Source organism: Tachyglossus aculeatus, chromosome 11 (genome assembly GCF_015852505.1).
Source record: "Tachyglossus aculeatus isolate mTacAcu1 chromosome 11, mTacAcu1.pri, whole genome shotgun sequence".
NCBI classification, from domain to species: domain Eukaryota; kingdom Metazoa; phylum Chordata; class Mammalia; order Monotremata; family Tachyglossidae; genus Tachyglossus; species Tachyglossus aculeatus.
In genome coordinates, this window is record NC_052076.1 from 4612780 (window position 1) to 4640271 (window position 27492).

Here is a 27492-nt window from a genome sequence, read left to right on the forward strand (position 1 = left end):
GCTCAATAAATACGACTGATGATGATGCAGGGGTGGGGGAGATGGCTAAAGTCATAAGCAATTCCAAAAGAATTGCAGGCCGGGGGGGAACCCACCATTTTATTAATGCCTTCAGGTTTCTAATGAAGACAAACAGATTCTGTAACAGTGTGGTTAGGCTATACCCTTTAAACAACCAGCCAACGCTCAGACCAGACAGACTCCGGAATAAGACATTACAGGTTGCGGGAGGCGGTGAATCCAAATTATTTATTCGATTTGTTGGATTCCTATTTTCTTTCTTCTGAAGAGAAAGGAAAAGCCGACATTCACGGGATCCTTTGCTGGTTTCTTGTGACCAGTCAAAAATCGAGGATGAGGAGGGGGAAGTGAGAAATCCCTCCGGGGGTGGGGGAGAAACTTTCAGTATAGCCAGGGAAAAAGAGGCTCAGATCCCAGAAAATCCTTGACTCTCTAGCCCCAGTCCGGCCCCCTCTGCCGCTCTCCCAAACCCCCAGGCCTGGCCTGATTTCCCCCTTCGCTGCTCCTGAAAAGCAGACAACTACATCACACATGGGACTGATACAGCCCTCTGTCTGGTCACCCCGGACCCACAAAACACCAGCCGGCATCTTCCTGTTCCCCTTACAAGGGGAGATGTGGGGGATACCCTCCCACTTCTGGCAAAGGAAACAACATTTTAGAGCACCGAGAAAACAAGCGCAGAGACATCGCTACATTAACTTCTAGATACGCAACCTGAGGTTTCCAAAGGAGGCATCGAAAGACACACAAAAGCTTAGTCCTGTGCTCTGCACACAGTAAACGTTCAAGAAAAACCACTCTTTTATATATAAATATCCTTAGGCACACACAGACCCACAGAGAGGTATGCAAATACACCTGGACAGAGACAGGCACGGAAGCCCAAAGCAAATACACGCCCTGGCACTCAATCACAGAGGAAAACACACAAGACGACAGAAAGGTACGGCAACAGAAACAAATAAGAGAGAGAGGGGGGCCCTCAAGGACGACAGTGTCATCGACGAGTGCCAAAACACCCAGGGAAGTGGCAGTCTGCATTGGGGCTCTCAGAAAAGCAGTCTGGTGACTCATTTAATTCATTCATCATCATCATCATCATCATCAATCGTATTTATTGAGCGCTTACTATGTGCAGAGCACTGTACTAAGCATTTGGGAAGTACAAATTGGCAACATATAGAGACAGTCCCTACCCAACAACGGGCTCACAGTCTAAAAGGGGGAGACAGAGAACAAAACCAAACATACTAACAAAATAAAATAAATAGGATAGATATGTACAAGTAAAATAAATAAATAAATAGAGTAATAAATATGTACAAACATATATACATAGATACAGGTGCTGTGGGGAAGGGAAGGAGGTAAGATGGGGGGATGGAGAGGGGGAATTCATTCATTCAATCGTATTTATTGAGCGCTTACTGTGTGCTTGGGAAGTCCAAGTTGGCAACATCTAGAGACGGTCCCTACCCAACAGCAGGCTCACAATCTAGAAGGGGGAGACAGACAACAAAACATATTAACAAAATAAAATAAACAGAATTAAGCGCTATGTGCAAAGCACTGTTCTAAGCACTGATAATAATGATAGCATTTATTCACTCCACCTGCTTTATACCGCAGACTATTAATTCTATTTATTTTATTTTGTTAATATGTTTTGTTGTCTGTCTCCCTCTTCTAGACTGTGAGCCCGCTGTTGGGTAGGGACCGTCTCTATATATTGCCAACTTGGACTTCCCAAGCGCTTAGTACAGTGCTCTGCACACAGTAAGCGCTCAATAAATACAGTTGAATGAATAAATGCTATTGTTATTATCAGTGCTTAGAACAGTGCTTTGTACATAGTAAGTGCTTAATTCTATTTATTTTATTTTGTTAATATGTTTTGTTTTGTTGTCTGTCTCCCCCTTCTAGACTGTGAGCCCACAGTTGGGTAGGGACCGTCTCTAGATGTTGCCAACTTGGACTTCCCAAGTGCTTAGTACAGCGCTCAATAAATACGGTTGAATGAATAAATGCTATTATTATTACCAGTGCTTAGAACAGTGCTTTGCACATAGTAAGCGCTTAATTCTATTTATTTTATTTTGTTAATATATTTTGTTTTGTTGTCTGTCTCCCCCTTCTAGACTGTGAGCCCGCTGTTGGGTGAGGACCGTCTCTAGATGTTGCCAACTTGGACTTCCCAAGCGCTTAGTACAGTGCTCTGCACACGGTAAGCGCTCAAAAAGTACGAATGAATGAATGAATTAGTAAAACTAAGTATCTGAGGGACGTTTTTGTTTTCGGCTGAAGAAAGCCAGTATTTGCTGAGGTCATCCGGCACTATATTAAGGACACTTAATAAATGGTGGTTTGTGGAAAATAGTCGGTAAAGGATGCCCTTTTAGAGGAATGCTAATTTAAAAGGGGGCTTTGAGATCGCGTTTCTATTTCGACCCCATTGTTCGTGTATAGTCCGGGGTTTCTTCCAAAATAATTTCCGAGGCTGCATCCTAAAGCTTCCCTTTGGAATTAAGGGCGATGTTTGTGCCTGACTCTTTTAGACTGTGAGCCCACTGTTGGGTAGGGACTGTCCCTATATGTTGCCAACTTGTACTTCCCAAGCGCTTAGTACAGTGCTCTGCACACAGTAAGCGCTCAATAAATACGATTGATTGATTGATTGGGGTCTCTAGTCTGAAATGAGCTTAAAGCGTGCAGATGCGAGACAGAGACTGGGGAGCAAGAAGTAGCAGGGTGGGCCAGAGGTGCATCAAGTGCTTAGTCCAGTGCTCTGCACACAGGAAGCGCTCAATAAATACGATTGAATGAACGTTTCATTCCCAAGCACCTGAAACCATTCAGCAGGCCAATTTGTACTTCCCAAGCGCTTAGTACAGTGCTCTGCACATAGTAAGCGCTCAATAAATACGATTGATGATGATGATTCCCAAGCACCTGAAACCATTCAGCAGGGAGAGTCATTCCCCTGCCTATAAAACACTACTAAAATATCAGGTACTATTTCCGTGACGCCTTTTCCCAAGGACTCAAAGTGCTTTACAGCTCCTCTCTTAAATGTCCCTGTGGCTCGAGAGGCCCGGAACAAGTTGAAACTGGAAGGAATAATCAGAGGAAGAATCCATTTGGGGATAGTCCCGAATCCAGGCTGGGATGTTCCCAAGGGAGAGGCGGACTTCACATTAGACCCTTAAAGCGAGGCAGAGGCGACCGTTTTGGAAACTGTGGGGCCCTGGGTTTTAATCTCAGCTCTACCATTCATCATCAATCGTATTTATTGAGCGCTTACTATGTGCAGAGCACTGTACTAAGCGCCTGGGAAGCACAAATTGGCAACATATAGAGACAGTCCCCACCCAACAGTGGGCTCACTTGCCGCGTGGCCTAGTGGAAGAAATTTCCCTGGCTGAATTTCAACCTCTGTGAAAGCCGTCTTAAGAGGTAAAAACCGAGGCCTGCCAAAAGAAAAGATCCACATTTTACGTTAAAAGAAGCCAAGAATAATAATAATAATAATGGTGGCATTTGTTAAGCGCTTACTATGTGCAAAGTACTGTTCTAAGCGCTGGGGCGGGATACAACGTGATCAGGTTGTCCCACGTGGGGCTCACAGTCAATCCCCATTTTACAGATGAGGTAACTGAGGCTCAGAGAAGTGAAGTGACTTGCCCAAGGTCACACAGCAGACATGTGGCGGAGCCGGGATTCGAACCCATGACCTCTGACTCCAAAGCCCGGGCTCTTGCCACTGAGCCACGTGACCCTGACTATCGTCTTTCAAGAGGGAGGGTAAATATACGGTCGAGTTCACGAATTTATTCCCCGAGCTGATTCAGCTCTCCCCTTCTTCTCTTTACCTGGCTCAGTGGAAAGAGCCCAGGCTTTGGAGTCAGAGGTCACGGGTTCAAAATCCGGCTTCGCCAATTGTCTGCTGTGTGACCTTGGGCAGGTCACTTCACTTCTCTGGGCCTCAGTTCCCTCATCTGCAAAATGGGGGTTAAGACTGTGAGCCCCTCCATGGGACAACCCGATCACCTTGTAACCTCCCCAGCGCTTAGAACAGTGCTTAAAAAATGCCATTATTCATTCATTCATTTATTCAATTATATTTATTGAGCGCTTACTGTGTGCAGAGCACTGTACTAAGCGCTTGGGAAGTACAAGTTGGCAACGTATTATTATTACTATTACCTCAGTTTCCTCATCTGTAAAATGAGGATTCCACACCCTGCTTTCCCCCCTCCCCCTTGATGTGCACCCCGTGCGGGGAAGGGACTGTGCCCGATCTACCCAAGCTCTTAGCACAGTGGTTGGCACATACACAGGGAGCACTCGATAAATATGACTGAATGAAACGGGAGCTTAATAAACACCACCATTATTCTTAGTAGGTGAGTGGCTAGCACAGCCCCAACTAAAAGCCAGCTGTGCCCGGACTGGGGCGGATCCCGGAGTTGTTGGGCTAGCCTCCGCCCCAGGGCCAGATCCCCAGGAATGAGGGATGGGCAAAATAGGAGGGGGGCATGGGCTGAATGGAGACCAGGGCTGATTTTGGGGCCTGCTGGGCACACAAAGGGCAGCGCAGGGACGGGCAGAGGGGCCCAACAGAGACACGGAGGGGGCAGAGATGCCCAGAGACACACGGAGAGGGGTGGAGAAGCCCAACAGAGACAGGGAGAGGGGCAGAGATGCCCAACAGAGACGGGGAGAGGGGCGGAGATGCCCAGCAGAGACAGGGAGAAGGGCAGAGATGCCCAGCAGAGACAGGGAGAAGGGCAGAGATGCCCAGCAGAGACAGGGAGGGGGCAGAGATGCCCAGCAGAGACAGGGAGAAGGGCAGAGACGTCCAGGAGAGACATGGGGAGGGGCAGAAACGTCCAGGAGAGACAGGGAGAGGGGCAGAGACGTCCAGGAGAGACAGGGAGGGGGCAGAGATGCCCAGCAGAGACAGGGAGAAGGGCAGAGACGTCCAGGAGAGACATGGGGAGGGGCAGAAACGTCCAGGAGAGACAGGGAGAGGGGCAGAGACATCCAGGAAAGACAGGGAGGGGGCAGAGATGCCCAGCAGAGACAGGGAAAGGGGCAGAGATGCACAGCAGAGACAGGGAGAAGGGCAGAGACGTCCAGGAGAGACATAGGGAGGGGCAGAAACATCCAGGAGAGACAGGGAGAGGGGCAGAGACGTCCAGGAGAGACAGGGAGGGGGCAGAGATGCCCAGCAGAGACAAGGAGAAGGACAGAGACGTCCAGGAGAGACAGGAGAGGGACAGAGATGCCCAACAGAGACAGAGAGAGGGGCAGAGACGTCCAGGAGAGACACGGAGAAGGGCAGACACGTCCAGGACAGACATGGAGAGGGGCAGAGATGCCCAACAGAGAGAGGGATTGGGGCAGAGACGCCCAGGAGAGACACAGGGAGCGGCAGAGACACCCGGGAGAGACACGGGGAGGGGCAGAGACACCCAGGAGAGACACGGGGAGGGGCAGAGATGCCCAGGAGAGACACGGGGAAGGGCAGAGACACCCAGGAGAGACACAGAGAGGGGCAGAGACGCCCGGGAGAGACACGGGGAGGGGCAGAGACACCCGGGAGAGACACGGGGAGAGGCAGAGACGTCCAGGAGAGACACGGGGAGAGGCAGAGACACCAGGGAGAGACACAGAGAGGGGCAGAGACGCCCAAGAGAGACACAGAGAGGAGCAGGGATGCCCAACAGAGACAGGGAGAGGGGCACAGACGTCCGGGAGAGACCCGGGGAGAGGGGCAGAGACGCCCAGCAGAGAGCCGGGGAGGGGCAGAGACGCCCGGGACAGGCACGGAGAGGGGCAGAGACGCCCAACAGAGACAGGGAGAGGGGCAGAGACGTCCAGGAGAGACACGGAGAGGGGCAGGGATGCCCAACAGAGACAGGGAGAGGGGCAGAGACACCCGGGAGAGACACGGGGAGAGGCAGAGACGCCCAGGAGAGACATGGGGAGGGGCAGAGATGCCCAAGAGAGACAGGGAGAGGGGCACAGGCGTCCGGGAGAGACACGGAGAGGGGCAGGGATGCCCAACAGAGAGACAGGGAGAGGGGCAGGGATGCCCAACAGAGACAGGGAGAGGGGCAGAGACGCCCGGCAGAGAGCCGGGGAGGCGCCCATCACACAAAGACAAGGCCAGGAAGGGGCAGCTGAGCAGAGGGCCAGCTGAGCCCGGGCCCTGACCTCTGACCTCTGACCCCTGACCCCGCCGTGCAGCCCCCCCCCCCCCCCCAGCTGCCCCCCACCCCCGCCACCTCACCTCGGCGGCGCGCGCTCCCGCCCCGCGCTTCCGGTCGCCACGTGACACCCCCCCCCCTCCCCCACCCCCGCTCACCGGAAGTGCGCCCCTCCCCGACTTTTCTTCCCCCCCCATTCTGACGGTCTCTAGGCCCCCCCCCGCGCGGGCCCCGCCCCCTTCCCCCCTCCCGCCCGGGGCATTCTGGGAGTTGTAGTCCGCTCCCCCCCGGGGCATTCTGGGAATTGTAGTCCGCCCTTCCCCCAACCGCTGGCCCACAGTCGCCCAGTCCGTCGGTGCTACCGATTGAGCGCCCACTGGCTGAAGAGTAATCATTCATTCATTCAATCGTATTTATAATAATAATAATAATGATGGCATTTATTAAGCGCTTACTATGTGCAAAGCAAAGAGTAATCATTCATTCATTCATTCATTCAATCGTATTTATGATAATAATAATGATGGCATTTATTAAGCGCTTACTATGTGCAAAGCAAAGGGTAATCATTCATTCATTCAATCGTATTTATAATAATAATAATAATGATGGCATTTATTAAGCGCTTACTATGTGCAAAGCAAAGAGTAATCATTCATTCATTCATTCATTCAATCGTATTTATGATAATAATAATGATGGCATTTATTAAGCGCTTACTATGTGCTAGGCAAAGAGTAATCATTCATTCATTCAATCGTATTTATAATAATAATAATAATAATAATGATGGCATTTATTAAGCGCTTACTATGTGCAAAGCAAAGAGTAATCATTCATTCATTCAATCGTATTTATAATAATAATAATAATGATGGCATTTATTAAGCGCTTACTATGTGCAAAACAAGAGTAATCATTCATTCATTCAATCGTATTTATAATAATAATAATAATGATGGCATTTATTAAGCGCTTACTATGTGCAAAGCAAAGAGTAATCATTCATTCAATCGTATTTATAATAATAGTAATAATGATGACATTTATTAAGCGCTTACTATGTGCTAGGCAAAGAGTAATCATTCATTCATTCAATCGTGTTTATAATAATAATAATAATGATGGCATTTATTAAGCACTTACTATGTGCAAATCAATCAATCAATCGTATTTATTGAGTGCTTACTGTGTGCACAGCACTGTACTAAGCGCTTGGGAAGTACAAGTTGGCAACATCTAGAGACAGTCCCTACCCAACAGTGGGCTCACAGTCTAAAAGGGGGAGACAGAGAACAAAACCAAACATACTAACAAAATAAAATAAATAGAATAGATATGTACGTCAAATAAATAGAGTAATAAATATGTACAAACATATATACATATATACAGTAATAATAATAATAATAATGACATTTATTAAGCCCTTACGATGTGCAATGCACGGTTCTAAGCACTGGGGAGGTTACAAGGTGATCAGGTTGTCCCACGGGGGGCCCACAGTCTTCATCCCCATTTTACAGATGAGGGAACTGAGGCTCAGAGAAGTGAAGTGACTTGCCCAGAGTCACACAGCTGACGATCGGCAGGGGCGGGATTTCATTCATTCATTCATTCATTCATTCATTCATTCAATCGTAATTATTGAGCGCTTACAGTGTGCAGAGCACTGGATTAATCGCTTGGGAAGTCCAAGTTGGCAACACATAGAAACGGTCCCTACCCAACAGTGGGCTCACAGTCTAGAAGGGGGAGACAGACAACAAAACAAAACATATTAACAAAATAAAATAAATAGAATAAATATGTACAAGTAAAATAAATAAATAACCCATGAACCCATGACCTCTGACTCCAAAGCCCGGGCTCTTTCCACTGAGCCACGCTGCTTCTTCAGCCACACCGCAGTGACTTGACCAAGGTCACACAGCAGACATGCGGCGGAGCCGGAATTAGAACTCAGGACCTTCTGACTCCCGGGCCCTTGCTCTACCCACTAGGCCGTGCTGCTTCTCAGACACGATATCCCTGCCCTCAGGGACCTTACAGTCTAGTGAGAGTTCAATGCATAAGCAGTTTTCATGAGAAGTCGCTTACTGTGCTGAGCGTTTGGGAGGCTACAGTGCAACGGAGTGGGTAGACTCGAAGCAGAGCCCGGGCTTGGGAGTCGGAGGTCATGGGTTCTAATCCCGCCCCTGCCAATCGTCAGCTGTGTGACTCTGGGCAAGTCACTTCACTTCTCTGAGCCTCAGTTACCTCATCTGTAAAATGGGGATGAAGACTGTGGGCCCCCCGTCTTGTCTGCTGTGTGATCTTGGGCAAGCTGCTTCAATTCTCTGTGCCTCAGTTCCCTCACCTGTAAAATGGGGATTAAGAACGTGAGCCTCACGAGGGACAACCTGATTACCTTAAATTTATCCCAGCGCTTAGAACAGTGCTTAATAATAATGAATAATGATAGCATTTATTAAGCACTTACTATGTGCAAAGCCCTGTTCTAGGCGCTGGAGAGGTTACAAGGTGATCAGGTTGTCCCACGGGGGGCTCACAGTCTTCATACCCATTTGACAGATGAGGTAACTGAGGCCCAGAAAAGTGAAGTGACTTGCCCAAAGTCACACAGCTGACAAGTGGCGGAGCCGGGATTAGAACCCATGACCTCTGACTCCAAAGCCCGGGCTCTTTCCACTGAGCCATGCTACTTCTCTGTTTCTCTTGGCACATAGTAAGCGCTTAACACCATCATCATTATTATTATTATTCCCTGCCCACGATTAGCTTCTAGCCTAGTTGGGAAGGCAGACATTAAAACCGTAACAAACACCATCATTATTATTATTATTATTCCCTGCCCACGATGAGCTTAGAGCCTAGTTGGAAAGGCAGACATTAAAACCGTAACAAACACCATCATCATTATTATTCCCTGCCCACGATGTGCTTATAGCCTAGTTGGGAAGGCAGACATTAAAACCGTAACAAACAACATTATTATTATTATTATTATTATCATTATTATTATTATCATCATCATTGTTATTCCCTGCCCATGATGAGCTTATAGCCTAGTTGGGAAGGCAGACATTAAAACCGTTAACAAACACCAGTATTATCATTATTTTTATTATTCCCTGCCCACGATGAGCTTATAGCCTAGCTGGGAAGGCAGACATTAAAACCGTAACAAACACCATCAACATTATTATTATTATTCCCTGCACATGATGAGCTTATAGCCTAGCTGGGAAGGCAGACATTAAAACCGTAACAAACACCATCAACATTATTATTATTATTCCCTGCACATGATGAGCTTATAGCCTAGTTGGGAAGGCAGACATTAAAACCGTAACAAACACCATTATTATTATGATTATTCCCTGCCCACTATGAGCTTATAGCCTAGTTGGGAAGGCAAACATTAAAACCGTAACAAACACCATCATCATTATTATTATTATTCCCTGCCCACTATGAGCTTATAGCCTAGTTGGGAAGGCAGACATTAAAACCGTAACACCATCATTATTATTATTATTATTCCCTGTCCACGATGAGCTTATAGCCTAGTTGGGAAGGCAGATATTAAAACCGTAACAAACACCATCATCATTATTATTATTATTCCCTGTCCACGATGAGCTTCTAGCCTAGTTGGGAAGGCAGACATTAAAACCGTAACAAACACCATAATAATAATTATTATTATTCTCTGCCGACGATGTTCTTCTAGCCTAGTTAGGAAGGCAGACATTAAAACCGTAACAAACACCATCATTATTATTATTATTCCCTGCCCACGATGTGCTTCTAGCCTAGTTGGGAAGGCAGACATTAAAACCGTAACAAACACCATTATTATTATGATTATTCCCTGCCCACTATGAGCTTATAGCCTAGTTGGGAAGGCAGACATTAAAACCGTAACAAACAACATCATCATCATTATTATTATTCCCTGCCCACGATGAGCTTATAGCCTAGTTGGGAAGGCAGACATTAAAACCGTAACACCATCATTATTATTATCATTATTCCCTGCCCACGATGTGCTTATAGCCTAGTTGGGAAGGCAGGCATTAAAATCGTAACAAACACCATCATCATTATTATTATTATTCCCTGTCCACTATGAGCTTATAGCCTAGTTGGGAAGGCAGACATTAAAACCGTAACACCATCATTATTATTATCATTATTCCCTGCCCACGATGTGCTTATAGCCTAGTTGGGAAGGCAGACATTAAAACCGTAACAAACAGCATCATCATTATTATTATGATTCCCTGTCCACGTTGAGCTTATAGCCTAGTTGGGAAGGAAGACATTAGAACCGTAACACCATCATTATTATTATCATTATTCCCTGCCCACGATGAGCTTATAGCCTCGTTGGGAAGGCAGACATTAAAATCGTAACACCATTATTATTATTATTATTATTCCCTGCCCACGATGTGCTTATAGCTTAGTTGGGAACGCAGACATTAAAACCGTAACAAACAATATCATTATTATTATTATTCCCTGCCCACTATGAACTTATAGCCTAGTTGGGAAGGGAGACATTAAAACCGTAACAAACACCATCATTATTATTATTATTATTCCCTGCCCACGATGAGTTTATAGCCTAGTTGGAAAGGCAGACATTAAAACAGTAACAAACACCATTATTGTTATTATTATTATTCCCTGCCCATGATGAACTTATAGTCTAGTTGGGAAGGCAGACATTAAAACCGTAACAAACACCATCATTATTATTATTATTATTCCCTCCCCACGATGAGCTTATAGCCTAGTTGGGAAGGCAGACATTAAAACCGTAACACCATCATTATTATTATCATTATTCCGTGCCCACGATGAGCTTATAGCCAAGTTGGGAAGGCAGGCATTAAAACCATAACAAACACCATCATTATTATTATTATTATTATTCCCTGCCCACGATGTGCTTATAGCCTAGTTGGGAAAGCAGGCATTAAAACCATAACAAACACCGTCATTATTATTATTATTATTCCCTGCCCACGATGAGCTTATAGCCTAGTTGGAAAGGCAGACATTAAAACCGTAACAAACACCATCATCATTATTATTCCCTGCCCACGATGTGCTTATAGCCTAGTTGGGAAGGCAGACATTAAAACCGTAACAAACACCATCATTATTATTATTATTATTCCCTGCCCACGATGAGCTTCTAGCCTAGTTGGGAAGGCAGACATTAAAACCGTAACAAACACCATCATTATTATTATTATTCCCTGCCCACGATGTGCTTCTAGCCTAGTTGGGAAGGCAGACATTAAAACCGTAACAAACACCATTATTATTATTATTATTATTCCCTGCCCACGATGAGCTTCTAGCCTAGTTGGGAAGGCAGACATTAAAACCGTAACAAACACTATTATTATTATTATTATTATTATTATTATTATTATTCCCTGTCCACGATGAGCTTATAGCGTAGTTGGGAAGGCAGACATTAAAACTGTAACACCATTATTATTATTATTATTATTATTCCCTGCCCACGATGAGCTTATAGCCTAGTTGGGAAGGCAGACATTAAAACCGTCTCCCATCAGCCAGTCAGTCAGACGTATTTACTGGGCGCTTACTGTGTGCACTCTTCATTCGTTTCATTCAATCGTATTTATTGAGCGCTTCCTGTGTGCAGAGCACTGTTCTAAGCGCTTGGGGGATGACAATATAACAATAAAGAGACGCATTCCCTGACCACACCGAGCTGACAGTCAAGAGGTTTTCTCCCAGTTTTCCGATCCCCATCAATCAGTCTAAATTGTATTCAGTCTAAACTATTTGTTGATCTCCTAGCGTGGTTAGAGCACTGCTCTATGTACTTGGGAGAGTACAACAGAACCAGTAGACCTTGCCCTCAAGGAGTTTACAATCTAGTGGGGGAGGAAAACACTAAAACAGTACAGGCAGGAGGAAGAAGGAAGTAGTGTTTAGGTAAAAGGCCATGTCAGATGTAAAATAATACAGTCAAGAGGAAGAAGGAAGAAATAGTGTTTAGGCTGTGTAACATGTGTAAAAGATTTGCTTCGGGCGGTTGTGTTCAGCAGCACAAAAGTGCTTAAGTGGTAATCGTGGGAATCTAAGGGATCCAGATCAGGTGGGTTGGAGAAATCCCTGGGAATATCAAACTGGAGTTGGAAGGCACCTTCTGGCCGGGATCCAACTTGTATGTTGCCAACTTGTACTTCCCAAGCGCTTAGTAAAGTGCTCTGCACACAGTAAGCGCTCAATCAATCAATCAATCAATCAATCGTATTTATTGAGTGCTTACTGTGTGCAGAGCACTGTACTAAGCGCTTGGGAAGTCCAAGTTGGCAACATATAGAGACAGTCCCTACCCAACAGTGGGCTCACAGTCTAAAAGGGGGAGACAGAGAACAAAACCAAACATACTAACAAAATAAAATAAATAGAATAGATATGTACAAGCAAAATAGAGCAATAAATATGTACAAACATATATACAAATATATGATCATATATATTTATAATCATATAAATACGATTGATTGATTGATTGATCCATTTCTGTCCCCGCCTCGGGTTCGGCAGCTCCTTGATCGCTCAGGAAGCTGGGCAACCCTTTCCATGTCTTAGTGGCCAGAGCCCGGGCTTGGGAGTCAGAGGTTGTAATGTAATAATGGCATTTGTTAAGCTTTTACTATGTGCAAAGCACTGTTCTAAGCGCTGGGGGGGATCAGGTTGTCCCATGTGGGACTCACGGCCTTAATCCCCATTTTACAGATGAGGGAGCAGTGACTTGCCCAAGGCCACACAGCAGACATGTGGCAGAGGCAGGATTCGAACCCATGACCTCTGACTCCCAAGCCCGGGCTCTTTCCACTGAGCATCCCGGCTCCACCACTTGTCTGCTGTGTGATCTTGGGCAAGTCACTTCTCTTCTCTGGGCCTCGGTTACCTCATCTGTAAAAAGGGGAGTAAGACTGTGAGCCCCACGTGGGACAACTTGATTACCTTGCTACCTCAGGGATGGGAACAGTGCTTGGTTTATTATTATTATTATTAATATTATTATTAAGAGCTGTCGAGTTGTTCCCGATCCACAGCGATTCCCTGGATAATAATAATTATGGTATTTGTTAAGTGCTTATTCTGTGCCAAGCACTGTTCTAATAAGCACTGGGGTAAATACAAAGTAATCGGATTGTCCCACATGGGGCTCCCAGTCTCAATCCCCGTTTTACAGATGAGGTAACTGAGGCACAGAGAAGCTAAGTGACTTGCCCAAGGTCACACAGCAGACAAGTGATGAAATAGGGATTAGAACCCACGACCTCTGATTCCCAAGCCCGGGCTCTGGCCACTAGGCCATGCATGGATATAATAAAAAAATAATAATAATAATGACATTTATTAAGCGCTTACTTTGTGCAAAGCACTGTTCTAAGCGCTGGGGAAATTACAAGGTGATCAGGTTGTCCCACAGGATGCTCACAGTCTTCATCCCCATTTTACAGATGAGGGAACTGAGGCACAGAGAAGTGAAGTGACTTGCCCAAAGTCACACAGCTGACAATTGGCAGAGGCGGGATTTGAACCCATCATCTCTGACTCCAAAGCCCGGGCTCTTTCCACTGAGCCACGCTGCTTCACTTTCTCCAGAAAGCCCTGTCCTCTGCCATAATCCGCAACCTTTTCTAACAGTTCTTCAAATTATCGTTGTTACGGTCTCTATCCATCTAAGGGCCGATCTGCCTCTTCCTCGTTTTCCCTGGACTTTTCCCAGCATTAGTGTCTTCTCCAATTAGTCCTCCCGATCAACTTGTACTTCCCAAGCGCTTAGTACAGTGCTCTGCACACAGTAAGCGCTCAATAAATACGATTGAATGAATGAATTATGTGTCCAAAATATGCTAAACTAAGTCATTTGGCCTTCCAAAGACCACTTTGGCTTAATTTGTTCTAAAATCCCTTTGTTTGTTTTTCGGGCAGTCCATGGTATTGGCAGAAGTCTTTTCCGTCTCCACATTTCAAAAGAGTCGGTGTTCTTTCTAACCTGTTTTTTCACTGTCCAGCTTTCGGATCCATCCGTTGTCACTGGAAACACCACAGGATTGACCATTTGTATTTTTGTGGCACGTAGTGAGCGCTTAACGAATACTCCCAGGCCCCTCCCTTTGGCTTCTAGGCCCCGCCCCCTCAGACGTCCAGTCTCCACCCCCTATAAGACTCCCAAATCCCCACCTCTCAGCTGCTCAGTCTCCTCCCCGTCTAAGACCCCCCAATCCCCACCCCTCAGCTGCCCAGTCTCCTCCCCCTCTAAGACTCCCAATCCCCACCCCTCAGCTGTCCAGTCTCCTCCCCCTCTAAGACCCCCCAATCCCCACCCCTCAGCCACCCAGTCTCCTCCCCCCCAAGACCCCCAATCCCCACCACTCAGCTCCCAGTCTCCTCCCCCACTCAGCCCCCCAATCCTGACCTCTCAGCTGCCCAATCTTTGCCCCCTCTAGGACCCCCAATTCCCTCCCCTCAGTTGCCCAGTCTCCTCCCCCTCTAAGATCCCCAATCCCCACCCCTTAGCTGTCCAGTCTTCTCCCCCCCTCAGCCCCCCAATAACCCACCCCTCATCTGCCCAGTCTCCTCCCCCTCTAAGACCCCCAATCCCCACCCCTCAGCTGCCCAGTCTCCTCCCCTTCTAAGACCCCCAATCCCCACCCCTCAGCTGCCCAGTCTCCTGCCCCCCTCAGCCCCCCAATCCCCACCCCTCAGCCCCCCAATCTCCTCCCCGCTCAGCCCCCCAATCCCCACCCCTCAGCTGCCCAGTCTTCTTCCCCCTAAGACCCCCAATCTCCACCCCTCAGCTGTCCAGTCTCCTCCCCCTCTAAGACCCCCAAACCCCACCCCTCAGCTGCCCAGTCTCCAAACCCCCTCAGCCCCCCAATCCCCACCACTCAACTGCCCAGTCTCCTCTCCCTCTAAGACCCCCAATCCTGACCCCTCAGCTGTCCAGTCTCCTCCCCCTCTAAGACCCCCAATCCCCACCCCTCAGCTGCCCAATCTCCTCCCCCACTCAGCCCCCCAATCCCCACTACTCAGCTGTCCAGTCTCCACCCCCCTAAGACCCCCCAATCCCCCGTCAGCTCCCCAGTCTCCTCCCCCCTCAGCCCCCAATCCCCTCCCCTCAGCTGCCCAGTCTCCTCCCCCTCTAAGACCCCCAATCCCCACCCCTCAGTTGTCCAGTCTCCTCCACCTCTAAGACCCCCAATCCCCACCACTCAACTGTCCAGTCTCCTCCCCCCCTTAAGCCCCCCAGTCCCCACCCCTCAGCTGCCCCGTCACCTCCCCCCGTCAGCCCCCCAACCACCACCCCTCATCTGCCCAGTTTCTGGCCCCTCTAAGACCCCCAATCCCCACCCCTCAGCTGCCCAGTCTTCACCCCTTCCTTTTTCCTCTCCTCCTCCCCTCCCCATCGCCCCCCCACCTCTGCCCTATCCCCTTCCCCTCCCCACAGCACTAATACATATTTGTACTTATGTATTACTTTATTTTACTTGTACATATTTACTACTCTATTCATTTTATTAATGATGTGCACAAAGCTATAATTCTATTTATTTTGACGGTTTTGACACCTGTTTACTTGTTTTACTTTGTTGCCTGTCTCCCCTTTCTAGACTGTGAGCCCATTGTTGGGTAGGAACCATCTCTTGATGTTGCTGACTTGGACTTCCCAAGCGCTCAGTCCAGTGTTCTGCACACAGTAAGCGCTCAATAAAGACGATTGAATGAACCCCCATTCCCAACCCCTCAAATGTCCAGTTTCTGCCCCTTCAGTCCCCCCAGGCCCCAGCCCTCAGGGGTCACCAGTGACCCACCGAGGGCCGTGGGGTGGCATCGGGGTCAGGGTTCTCGCACATCCTGAGTTTCTTTCCAACTCCCCTGCAGCGTCAAAGCTCGGTCTCCCCAAGGCGGGCGGGGGCATGGACATGGGCTTGGGCATGGAGTTGGGGCGGGACAGGCTGTCCTTTCACTTTGTGACACCTTCACCCGGACTGGAGAGCGCTGAACTGCAGTGACACCGTGGGCAGAAACCGGGGGAAGGCCCAGGGAAGCAAAACCCTTGACCTGTTCCCCCAGGTGAGAGACGGACAGGTAAGCCACAGGTGAACCAGGAAGAGAAAGGCGCTTGGGGCGGGATGCAGAAATCCCGGCGGGTGACAAGGGAGATGCTGGAAGCAGGAAAAGGCAGGCTCGGCCGCTCCGTCCCCCAGGGAAAGGCAGAGAAATTCAAGGCATCGATCAATCAATCAATCAATCGTATTTATTGAGCGCTTACTGGGTGCAGAGCCGGTTTTGAGGCGACCCTGAGTGGCGGGCGATTTTGGTTCCAGTCCCAGCTTGGACGAGCTAATTGCTTTGCTTTGTATTTTCTTCCTGTTCGTCCAGAGCGACAGGCTTCTTAGTCCACCGGTCTCAATTTCTCTTCAGACTTTTCCTAGGTGAGACGGGGAGGTGGGTCAGGAGTCCACTGGTGTTCAAATGGAAGAAGCGGCGGGGCCTAATAGTGATAATAATAATAATGATGGCACTTATTAAGCGCTTACTATGTGCAAAGCACTCTTCTAAGCGCTGGGAAGGTTACCGGGTGATCAGGTTGTCCCCCGTGGGGCTCACAATCTTAATCCCCATTTTTGCAGATGAGGGAACTGAGGCACAGAGAAGTTGTCACTTTCCCAAAGCCTAGTGGATAGAGCCCAGGCCTGGGAATCAGAAGGACCCGCGTTCGAAACCCGGCTCCGCCACTTGTCTGCTGGGCGACCTCGGGGTAGTCACTTCACTTCTCTGAACCCGTTACCTCATCTGTAAAACGGGGATTAAGGTTGGGAACCCCGTGTGGGACATGGACTGATGGTCTTGTGTCTGCCCCAGCGCTTAGTACGAAGCCTGGCACATAGTAAGCGCTTAACAAATACCATAAAGAAAAAAAGAAGAGCCAACTGCTTGGTCCTCAAAGCCCATGGCTCCCGCTGCCACTCTACCCAGGTTTGTTTAATAATAATAATAATGATGATGGCATTTATTGATGATGATGGCATTTATTAAGCGCTTACTATGTGCAGAGCACTGTTCTAAGCGCCGGGGAGGTTACAAGGTGATCAGGTTGCCCCATTTATTAAGCGCTTACTATGTGCAAAGCACTGCTCTAAGCGCTGGGGAGGTTACAAGGTGATCAGGTTGCCCCACGGGGGGCTCACAATCTTCATCCAGCGTGGCTCAGTGGAAAAAGCACAGGCTTTGGAGTCAGAGGTCACGGGTTCGAATTGCGACTCTGCCACACGTCTGCTGTGTGACCTTGGGTGAGTCACTTCACTTCTCTGAGCCGCCGTCACCTCATCTGTAAAACGGGGATGAAGACCGTGAGCCCCCCGTGGGACAACCTGATCACCTTGTACCTTCCCCAGTGCTTAGAACGGTGCTTTGCACATAGTCAGCGCTTAATATTATTATTATTATTCATCCCCATTTTCCAGATGAGGTCCCTGAGGGCCAGAGAAGTGAAGTCACTTGCCCAAAGTCACCCAGCTGACAAGATTCATCCCCATTTTCCAGATGAGGTCACTGAGGCCCAGAGAAGGCCCAAGTCACCCAGCCGGCGGAGCGGGGATTGGAACCCATGACCTCTGACTCCAAAGCCCGGGCTCTTTCCACTGAGCCACGCTGCTTCTCTCTCGTTTGCCCGGACTCTTCTAACTTCCCCGCTTTCCGCCCGGGACAGGTCGGCCCCCGCACCCAAGGGTCAGGCCGAAGCCTTCACCGAAGTCGGACAGCGCGGTAGGCCGAGGGGACCGATTCAGCCGGCCGGCCGACGCCATGGGGACGGCGGATGAGGCTTTCGACTACCTGTTTAAAATAATCCTCGTTGGGGACTCGAACGTGGGCAAGACGAGTGTGGTCCACCGCTTCATAGCCGGCCTGTACGCGGAGAAGCAGCACAACACCATTGGCGTGGACTTCGCTGTACGCTCCCTGGACATCCAGGGCAAGAAAGTCAAGGTGAGAGAGCAGGTAACGGGGCTGGGGGTGCCGAGTCCCCCCTAAAAATAAAAACTGTGGTTGTTAAGCGCTTCCTATGTGCCAGGCGCTGTACTAAGCGCCGGGGTGGATACAAGCAAATCGGGCGGAACACAGTCCCTGTCCCACATGGGGCTCCCTGTCTCCCTTCTCCCTGAGAAACAGCGTGGCTCAGTGGAAAGAGCATGGGCTTTGGAGCTAGAGGTCGTGGGTTCGAATCCCGGCTCCACCACGAGTCTGCTGTGTGACCTTGGGCAAGTCACTTAACTTCTCTGAGCCTCAGTTCCCTCATCTGTAAAAATGGGGATTAAGACTGTAAGCTCCATGTGGGACAACTAGATCACATTGTATCCCCCCTAGTGCTTAGAACAGTGCTTTGGCGCTGATGGCGCTTAACAAATGTCATCATCATCATTAATAATAATAATAATGGCATTTATTAAGTGCTTACTATGTGCAACCCTTCCCTTCCCCACAGCATCTGTATATATGTTTGTACATATTTATTACTCTATTTATTTTACTTGTACATATATCTATTCTATTTATTTTATTTTGTTAGTATGTTTGGTTTTGTTCTCTGTCTCCCCCTTTTAGACTGTGAGCCCACTGTTGGGTAGGGACTGTCTCTAGATGTTGCCAACTTGGACTTCCCAAGCGCTTAGTACAGTGCTCTGCACACAGTAAGCGCTCAATAAATACGATTGATGATGATGATGATGATGCAAAGCACTGTTCTAAGAGCTGGGGGGTTACAAGGCGATCAGGTTGTCCCACGGGGGGCTCACAGTCAACCCCCATTTTACAGATGAGGGAACTGAGGCCCAGAGAAGTGAAGTGACTTGCCCAATGTCACACAGCTGACAATTGGCGGAGCCGGGATTTGAACCCACGATCACTGACTCCAAAGCCCGGGCTGTTTCCACTGAGCCACGCTGCTTCTCTTAATCCCCATTTTACAGAGGCATAGCATTCAGTCATTCATTCATTCAATCGTATTTATTGAGCGCTTACTGTGTGCAGAGCACTGATCTAAGCGCTTGGGATAAAGCTAAGGCACTTGCCCAAAGTCATACAGACTTTGGGAGTCAGAGGTCATGGGTTCGAATCCTGACTCTGCCACATGTCTGACCTTGGGCTAGTCACTTAACTTCTCCGAGCCCCAGTGACCTCATCTGGAAAATGGGGATTAAGATTGTGAGCCCCGCATGGGACAACCTGATCAGCTTGTATCCCCCCAGCGCTTAGAACAGTGCTCTGCACATAGTAAGCACTTAACAAATGCCATCATTATTATACAGCAGACAAGTCACTTCCCAAGCGCTTCGTACAATGCTCTGCACGCAGTGAGTGCTCAATAAATACGATTGAATGAACAAATGAAAAGTGGCAGAGCCGGATTTAGAATAATAATAATAATAATAATAATGGCATTTATTAAGCGCTTACTATGTGCAAAGCACTGTTCTAAGCGCTGGGGAGGTTACAAGGTGATCAGGTTGTCTCACAGGGGGCTCACAGTCTTCATCCCCGTTTGACAGATGAGGGAACTGAGGCACAGAGAAGTGAGGTGACTTGCCCAAAGTCACACAGCTGACAATTGGCAGAGCCGGGATTTGAACTCATGACCCATCTGACTCCAAAGCCCGGGCTCTTCCCACTGAGCCACGCTGCTTTGAAAGGAACCCAGGTCCTTTCGATTTCCAGGCCCATGCTCCATCCACTAGGCCATATCACTCATTCATTCATTCAATCGTATTTATTGAGCGCTTACTGTGTGCAGAGCACTGGACTAAGCGCTTGGGAAGTCCAAGTTGGCAACATAGAGAGACGGTCCCTACCCAACAGCGGGCTCACAGTCTAGAAGACTAGAAGGCTGTCCCACGGGGGGCTCACAGTCTTCATCCCCATTTTCCAGATGAGGGAACTGAGGCCCAGAGAAGTGAAGTGACTTGCCCAAAGTCACCCAGCTGACATGTGGCGGAGCCAGGATTTCATTCATTCATTCATTCATTCAATCGTATTTATTGAGTGCTTACTGTGTGCCGAGCACTGTACTAAGCGCTTGGGAAATACAAGTTGGCAACATCTAGAGACAGTCCCTACCCAACAGCGGGCTCACAGTCTAGAAGGGGGAGACAGGCAACAAAACAAAACATATTAACAAAATAAAATAAATAGAATAAATATTCATTCATTCATTCAATCATATTTATTGAGCGCTTATTGTGTGCAGAGCACTGTAGTAAGCGCTTGTGAAATACCATTTGGCAACACCTAGAGACGGTCCCTACCCAACAGCGGGCTCACAGTCTAGAAGGGGGAGACAGACAACAAAACAAAACATATTAACAAAATAAAATAAATAGAAAAAATATGTACAAGAAAAATAGAGTAATAAGTAAAATAAATAGAGTAATAAGTAAAATAAATACAGTAATAATAAAATAAATTGAGTAATATTCTATTACTCTATTCCCAGAGGTGGTGGGATTTGAACCCATGACCTCTGACTCCAAAGCCCTCTTTCCACTGAGCCACGCTGCTTATTTTGTTAATAAGTGTTGTTTTGTCGTCTGTCTCCCCCTTCTAGACTGTGAGCCCGCTGTTGGGTAGGGACCGGCTCTATATGTTGCCAACTTGGACTTCCCAAGCGCTTAGTCCAGTGCTCTGCACACAGTAAGCGCTCAATAAATACGATTGATTGATTGATTGATTCTCAGCTCTCCTCCACATCTCCTTCAGGAGGCCTTCCCTGATTAAGCCCTCTTTTCCCCAGCTATCTCTCATCATCATCATCAATCATATTTATTGAGCGCTTACTGTGTGCAGAGCACTGGACTAAGCGCTCTCCCTTCCGCATCATCCGTGCACTTGGATCTCTGACCTTTGGGCGTTTGATATTCGCCCCACCTTCCACCCCACACTCCTTACAGACATAACTCTAAATTATATGTTATAAATTATTTATATTGATGCCTATCTCTCCCTCTAGACTGTAAGCTCCTCTTGGGCAGGGGACGGATCTGCCAACTCTGTTGTATCGTCCTCTCCCAAGTGCTTAGTATCATCATCATCATCATCATCAATCGTATTTATTGAGCGCTTACTGTGTGCAGAGCACTGGACTAAGCGCTTGGGAAGTACAAGTTGGCAACATATAGAGACAGTCCCTACCCATCACAGTCTAAAAGGTCTAAAAGTACAATGCTCTGTACATGGTAAGCGCTCAATAAATACCGGCGATGAAGATGATGATACTCCTGATAATCCTGTGAGAGTCTGCCTCAGCTTGGCCATTCATTCATTCATTCATTCATTCATTCATTCATTCAATCATATTTATTGAGCGCCCGCAAAGCAAACATTCCCAGAGTCTCCTATCTTTTCCAGAGCTGATAAATAGAACAACAATAATAACCATAATGATAACCAAATCACCGGGATTCAGAGAAGCAGCGTGGCTCAGTGGAAAGAGCCCGGGCTTTGGAGTCAGAGGTCGTGGGTTCAAATCCCGGCTCCGCCGACTGTCGCTGTGTGACTTTGGGCAAGTCACTTCACTTCTCTGGGCCTCAGTTCCCTCATCTGGAAAATGGGGATGAAGACTGGGAGCCCCCCTTGGGACAGCCTGATCACCTTGTAACCTCCCCAGCGCTTAGAGCAGTGCTTTGCACATAGTAAGCGTTTAATAAATGCCATCATTATTGTTATTAAAAGAACGGTGAGCCGGGGAAAGGTGGAATGGGAAAGATTAGGAAGAGGAGTCTTACCCGCCACTGCTGTGGCATCTTGGAGAAGCAGCGTGGCTCAGTGGAAAGAGCCCGGGCTTTGGAGTCAAAGGTCATGGGTTCAAATTCCGCCTCTGCCGATTGTCGCTGTGTGACTTTGGGCAAGTCACTTCACTTCTCTGGGCCTCAGTTCCCTCATCTGGAAAATGGGGATGAAGACAGTGAGTCCCACGTAGGACAGCCTGATCACCTTGTAACCTCACCAGTGCTTACAGCAGTGCTTTGCACATAGTAAGCGCTTAATAAATGCCATCATTATTATTATTACTATTAAAAGAACGGTGAGCCGGGGAAAGATGGAATGGGAAAGATTAGGAAGAGGAGGCTTACCCGCCACTGCTGTGGCATCTTGGAGAAGCAGCGTGGCTCAGTGGAAAGAGCCCGGGCTTTGGAGTCAGAGGTCATGGGTTCAAATTCCGCCTCTGCCGATTGTCGCTGTGTGACTTTGGGCAAGTCACTTCACTTCTCTGGGCCTCGGTTCCCTCATCTGTAAAATGGGGATGAAGACTGTGAGCCCCACGTGGGACAGCCTGATCACCTTGCAACCTCCCCAGCGCTTAGAGCAGTGCTTTGCACATAGTAAGTGCTTAATAAATGCCATCGTTATTCTTATTATTAAAAGAATGGGGAGCCGGGGAAAGATGGAATGGGAAAGATTAGGAAGAGGAGGCTTACCCGCCCACGGCTGTGGCATCTTCTGCCTCAGACCTGGCCACGGAGGGTACCGTCCCCGCCCGGGATGGGCCAGCCGGGGCAGGGCCGCACACAGTAAGCGCTCAATAAATAGCACTGAATGAACTGAATAAGAGCGGAGCGGATAGCTGGAGTCCGGGCCGTGGCCTCATTTCCTCCTCGTCCCTCGCACCGAGCAGATCCAAGTGTGGGACACCGCGGGCCAGGAACGCTTCCGGACCATCACCCAGAGCTACTACCGCAGCGCCCACGCCGCCATCATCACCTACGACCTCACCCGGCGCTCGACCTTCGAGTCCGTCCCCCACTGGATTTACGAGATGGAAAAATACGGAGCGGCCAACCTGGTCCTGATGCTCATTGGTACTGTAGCGCCGACCCGCTTTCTCTATGTGCTTTCCTCGTGGGTAAATCATCGGATCGATCGATGGTACTTATTGAGCGCTTATTGTGTGCCGGAGCGCTGAATTAAGCTCTTGGGAGAGGCCAATATGACCCCAGTTTAGGAGGAAGGATGCCGGCGTAGCGTTCAGTTTGGCTCTCCGGGGAGTGGGGATGGGGTGGGATCCCAATCAATCAATCAATTATATCCAGGCCCAGAGATGAGGAAACTGAGATTTGGCCAAGGTCACACAGCAGACAAGTGGCAGAGCGGGGATTAGAACCCATGACCTTCTGACTCTTAGGCCCAAGCTCTATCCACTATGTCATGCGCTTAGTACAGTGCCTGGCACATAACAAGTGCTTAACAGATACCATTAAAAAAAAAAAAGGAAATTTGTTCAATTCATTCAGTTGTATTTATTAGGCGCGTACTGTGTGCGGAGCACTGTACTAAGCGCTTGGGGAGGTGCATTACAACAATAAACAGTGACAATCCCCGCTCACAGTCTAGAAGGGGGAAGACAGACATCACTACAAATAGACACCGATACAAATCAATCAATCAACCAATTGTATTTACTGAGCGCTTACTGTGTGCAGAGCACTGTACTAAGCGCTTGGGAAGTACAAGCTGGGAACATATAGAGACGGTCCCTACCCAACAGTGAGCGTATCCAGGCCCAGAGATGAGGAAACTGAGATTTGGCCAAGGTCACACAGCAGACGAGGGGCAGGGCGGGGATTAGAACCCATGACCTTCTGACTCTTAGGCCCAAGCTCTATCCACTATGTCATGTGCTTAGTACAGTGCCTGGCACATAACAAGCGCTTAACAGATACCATTAAAAAAAAAAAAAGGAAATTCGTTCAATTCATTCAGTCGTATTTATTAGGTGCTTACTGTGTGCGGAGCACTGTACTAAGCGCTTGGGGAGGTACATTACAACAATAAACAGTGACAATCCCCGCTCACAGTCTAGAAGGGGGAAGACAGACATCACTACAAATAGACATCGATACAAATCAATCAATCGTATTTATTGAGCGCTTACTGTGTGCGGAGCACTGTACTAAGCGCTGGGGAAGTACAAGTTGGCAACATATACTGAGAAGCAGCGTGGCTCAGCGGAAAGAGCCCGGGCTTTGGAGTCAGAGGTCATGGGTTCAAATCCCGGCTCTGCCGCTTGTCAGCTGTGTGACTTTGGGCGAGTCACTTCCTCATCATCAATCGTATTTATTGAGCGCTTACTAGGTGCAGAGCACTGTACTAAGCGCTCGGGAAGTACACTTCTCTGGGCCTCAGTTTCCTCATCTGTAAAATGGGGATTAAGACTGTGAGCCCCCGGTGGGACAACCTGATCACCTCGTATCTCCCCAGTGCTTAGAACAGTGCTTTGCTTAACAAATACCATCATTATTATTATTATTATTATTATTATTATTATTATTATTATATACAGATGGTCCCTACCCAACAGAAATAAAATAAATAAAATCACAGATAAATACAAGCTCGCTCTTTCCCTCCCCACCCATAATCAGAGGGTCAGGGCGAATGGCGATCTTCTTCCGATTCCAGGGAACAAGTGCGATCTTCCGGAGGAGCGCCAGGTTTTGTTCGAAGACGCCTGCACCCTAGCCGAGAAACACGGCCTCCTGGCCGTCCTGGAGACTTCGGCCAAGGACTCCAGGAATGTCGACGAGGTCTTCACGCTGATGGCCAGGGAGCTGGTGGCCCGGAGCAACTTGCCGCATCCGTTCCGGGAGGGCCCGCGGGAGGCCCTAACCCTGGACTCGCACCCGGTGCTCCGCGCTCGGCTGGAGGAGGCCCAGCGCTGCGCTTGTTGACACCCGGAGCCTCCCGTGCCCGATCCCCCTCTGAGCCGCGAGGCCCACGCTGCCCAGAGATCCGGAGCCGGAGAAGTTGGGAGTTAGGACTCCGGGGCCGCGGTCGCTCCCGGATTCCCGGCCTTCGTCTCTTCCCGGCGAGAGAACCATCTGGAGGGTTGGAAAATCCAGGAAAGTCTGGGGCAGCCTGGCGTGCCGCAATAATAATAATGGCGTTTATTAGGCGCTTACTATGTGCAGCGCTGAGGAGGTTACAAGGCGATCGGGTTGTCCCACGGGGGACTCGCTGTCTTCACCCCCATTTTACAGATGAGAGAACGGAGAGAAGTGAAGTGACTTGCCCGAAGTCACCCAGCTGACAGTTGGCGGTGCCGGGATTTGAACCCATGACCCCTGACTCCAAAGCCCGGCTCTTTCCACTGAGCCATGCTGCTTCTCCTATACAATCACAGGTATAGACACACAACGCAGTCACACACGTGCACATTCATTCATTCATTCAATCGCATTTATTGAGCGCTTACTGTGTGCAGAGCACTGTACTAAGCGCTTGGGAAGTACAAGTCGGCAACATATAGAGACGGTCCAAAGCCTGGCTCTTTCCACTGAGCCACGCTGCTTCTCCTATACAAGCACAGATATAGACACGCAACGCAGTCACACACGTGCACATTCATTCATTCATTCAATCGCATTTATTGAGCGCTTACTGCTTGCAGAGCACTGTACTAAGCGCTTGGGAAGTACAAGTTGGCAACATATAGAGACAGTCCCTACCCAACAGTGGGCTCACAGTCTAGAAGCACATACACACGCGCTCTGTCTCTTAAACACGTACTCTTTCCCTTTCTTTCTCTCCTTAACGGCCCCAAGGGCCTTCCTGCGCCTATGGGAGCAGGCAGTCAATCAATCGTATTTATTGAGCGCTTACTGTGTGCAGAGCACTGTACTAAGCGCTTGGGAAGTACAAGTTGGCAAGTGCTTGAAAAAGGAACCGCACAGCACATCTTGGGGCCACAAATCAGATGACGGGCTATTTAAAGCATTCCGTGGAGATTTGAAAATTGATCCTTTTACATTTTTTTGCCCCATTTTGGGCCCCCCCCTCCAAAAAGCTGAAAGGGCAAATCTAGCGTCTACCCTAGCCCATCTGCCCGTCATCCTTCTGCCACTGCGTCTGCCCACGGCCGGGACCGCGCTGGAGATAGGGAAGGGGCCCGCCTTCTGGGATCCAGGACTGTCAGGGCAGCAATCAATCAATCAATCAATCAATCGTATTTATTGAGCGCTTACTATGTGCAGAGCACTGTACTAAGTGCTTGGGAAGTACAAATTGGCAACACATAGAGACAGTCCCTACCCAACAGTGGGCTCACAGTCTAAAAGGGGGAGACAGAGAACGAAACCAAACATACCAACAAAATAAAATAAATAGAATAGAAATGTACAAGTAAAATAAATAAAATAAATGAATAAATAGAGTAATAAATATGTGCAACCATATATACATATATACAGGTGCTGTGGGGAAGGGAAGGAGGTAAGATGGGGGGATGGAGAGGGGGACGAGGGGGAGAGGAAGGAAGGGGCTCAGTCTGGGAAGGCCAGACTTTGGGCAGCACCTGGCTTTCCTCTGATCCTGCAGATTTCCGAGGCAGAAGACGGATGAAAGCCAACCGTTTTCTCTCCCGACCTGTGAAATTCCCGAAAAACGTGCTGTAAAGCCTTTCAGAAAGGGGCAGGGGAAGGGTGAGCCACCACAAGCATCAGAAAACGACTGACGTCGTCTAGACGTTTGCCAAACTATTGGACCGCGCGGATGCCAGGCCCGGAAATGCCCAGTCTCCCGGGATGAAGATTCTGGATCCCTCAGGATTCCCAAGGGGTTGGGGGACGGATAGGTGGGGCTTCAACCGGACCCTTCTGCCCCTCGCCTCGAGAAAACCAGACTGGTAAAAGGGTTCCCCGCATCCCCCTGTGCTCCGCGTGTCCCCACCACGTCACAAGACTGTGAGCCCACTGTTGGGTAGGGACCGTCTCTATATGTTGCCAATTTGTACTTCCCAAGCGCTTAGTACAGTGCTCTGCACACAGTAAGCGCTCAATAAATACGACTGATGATGACTGGTGCATTTTCCACGTACGCTTAATGACATCCCTTTTAGACTGTGAGCCCAATGTTGGGTAGGGACTGTCTCTATATGTTGCCAATTTGTACTTCCCAAGCGCTTAGTACAGTGCTCTGCACATAGTAAGCGCTCAATAAATACGATTGATGATGATGATGATCCCGCAAGATTTCCTTCACACCCGCCCCTTTGACCGAACCCCCCCGGGGTGGCTCAGCTCCAAGACGTCGGCTTTCTCCCCTCTCCCAAATCACTTTCCACCCATTGCCATTTTCCAGAAGGGCAGGGGTGAATTCACCATCTTTAAGTGGGGCGTCGGTGTGG

At 48.6% G+C, this 27492-nt stretch overlaps 1 protein-coding gene across 1 annotated transcript; it reads left to right on the top strand.

Moving 5' to 3' along the window:
* Positions 1–18117: 18117 nt before the first annotated feature.
* RAB19 (RAB19, member RAS oncogene family) lies at positions 18118–25039 on the top strand. The gene is made up of 3 exons (XM_038754669.1): positions 18118–18308; positions 22987–23170; positions 24771–25039. The coding sequence occupies exons 1-3, from the start codon at positions 18126–18128 to the stop codon at positions 25037–25039; spliced, it is 636 nt and encodes a 211-aa protein (XP_038610597.1). The 5' UTR covers positions 18118–18125.
* Positions 25040–27492: the final 2453 nt, after the last annotated feature.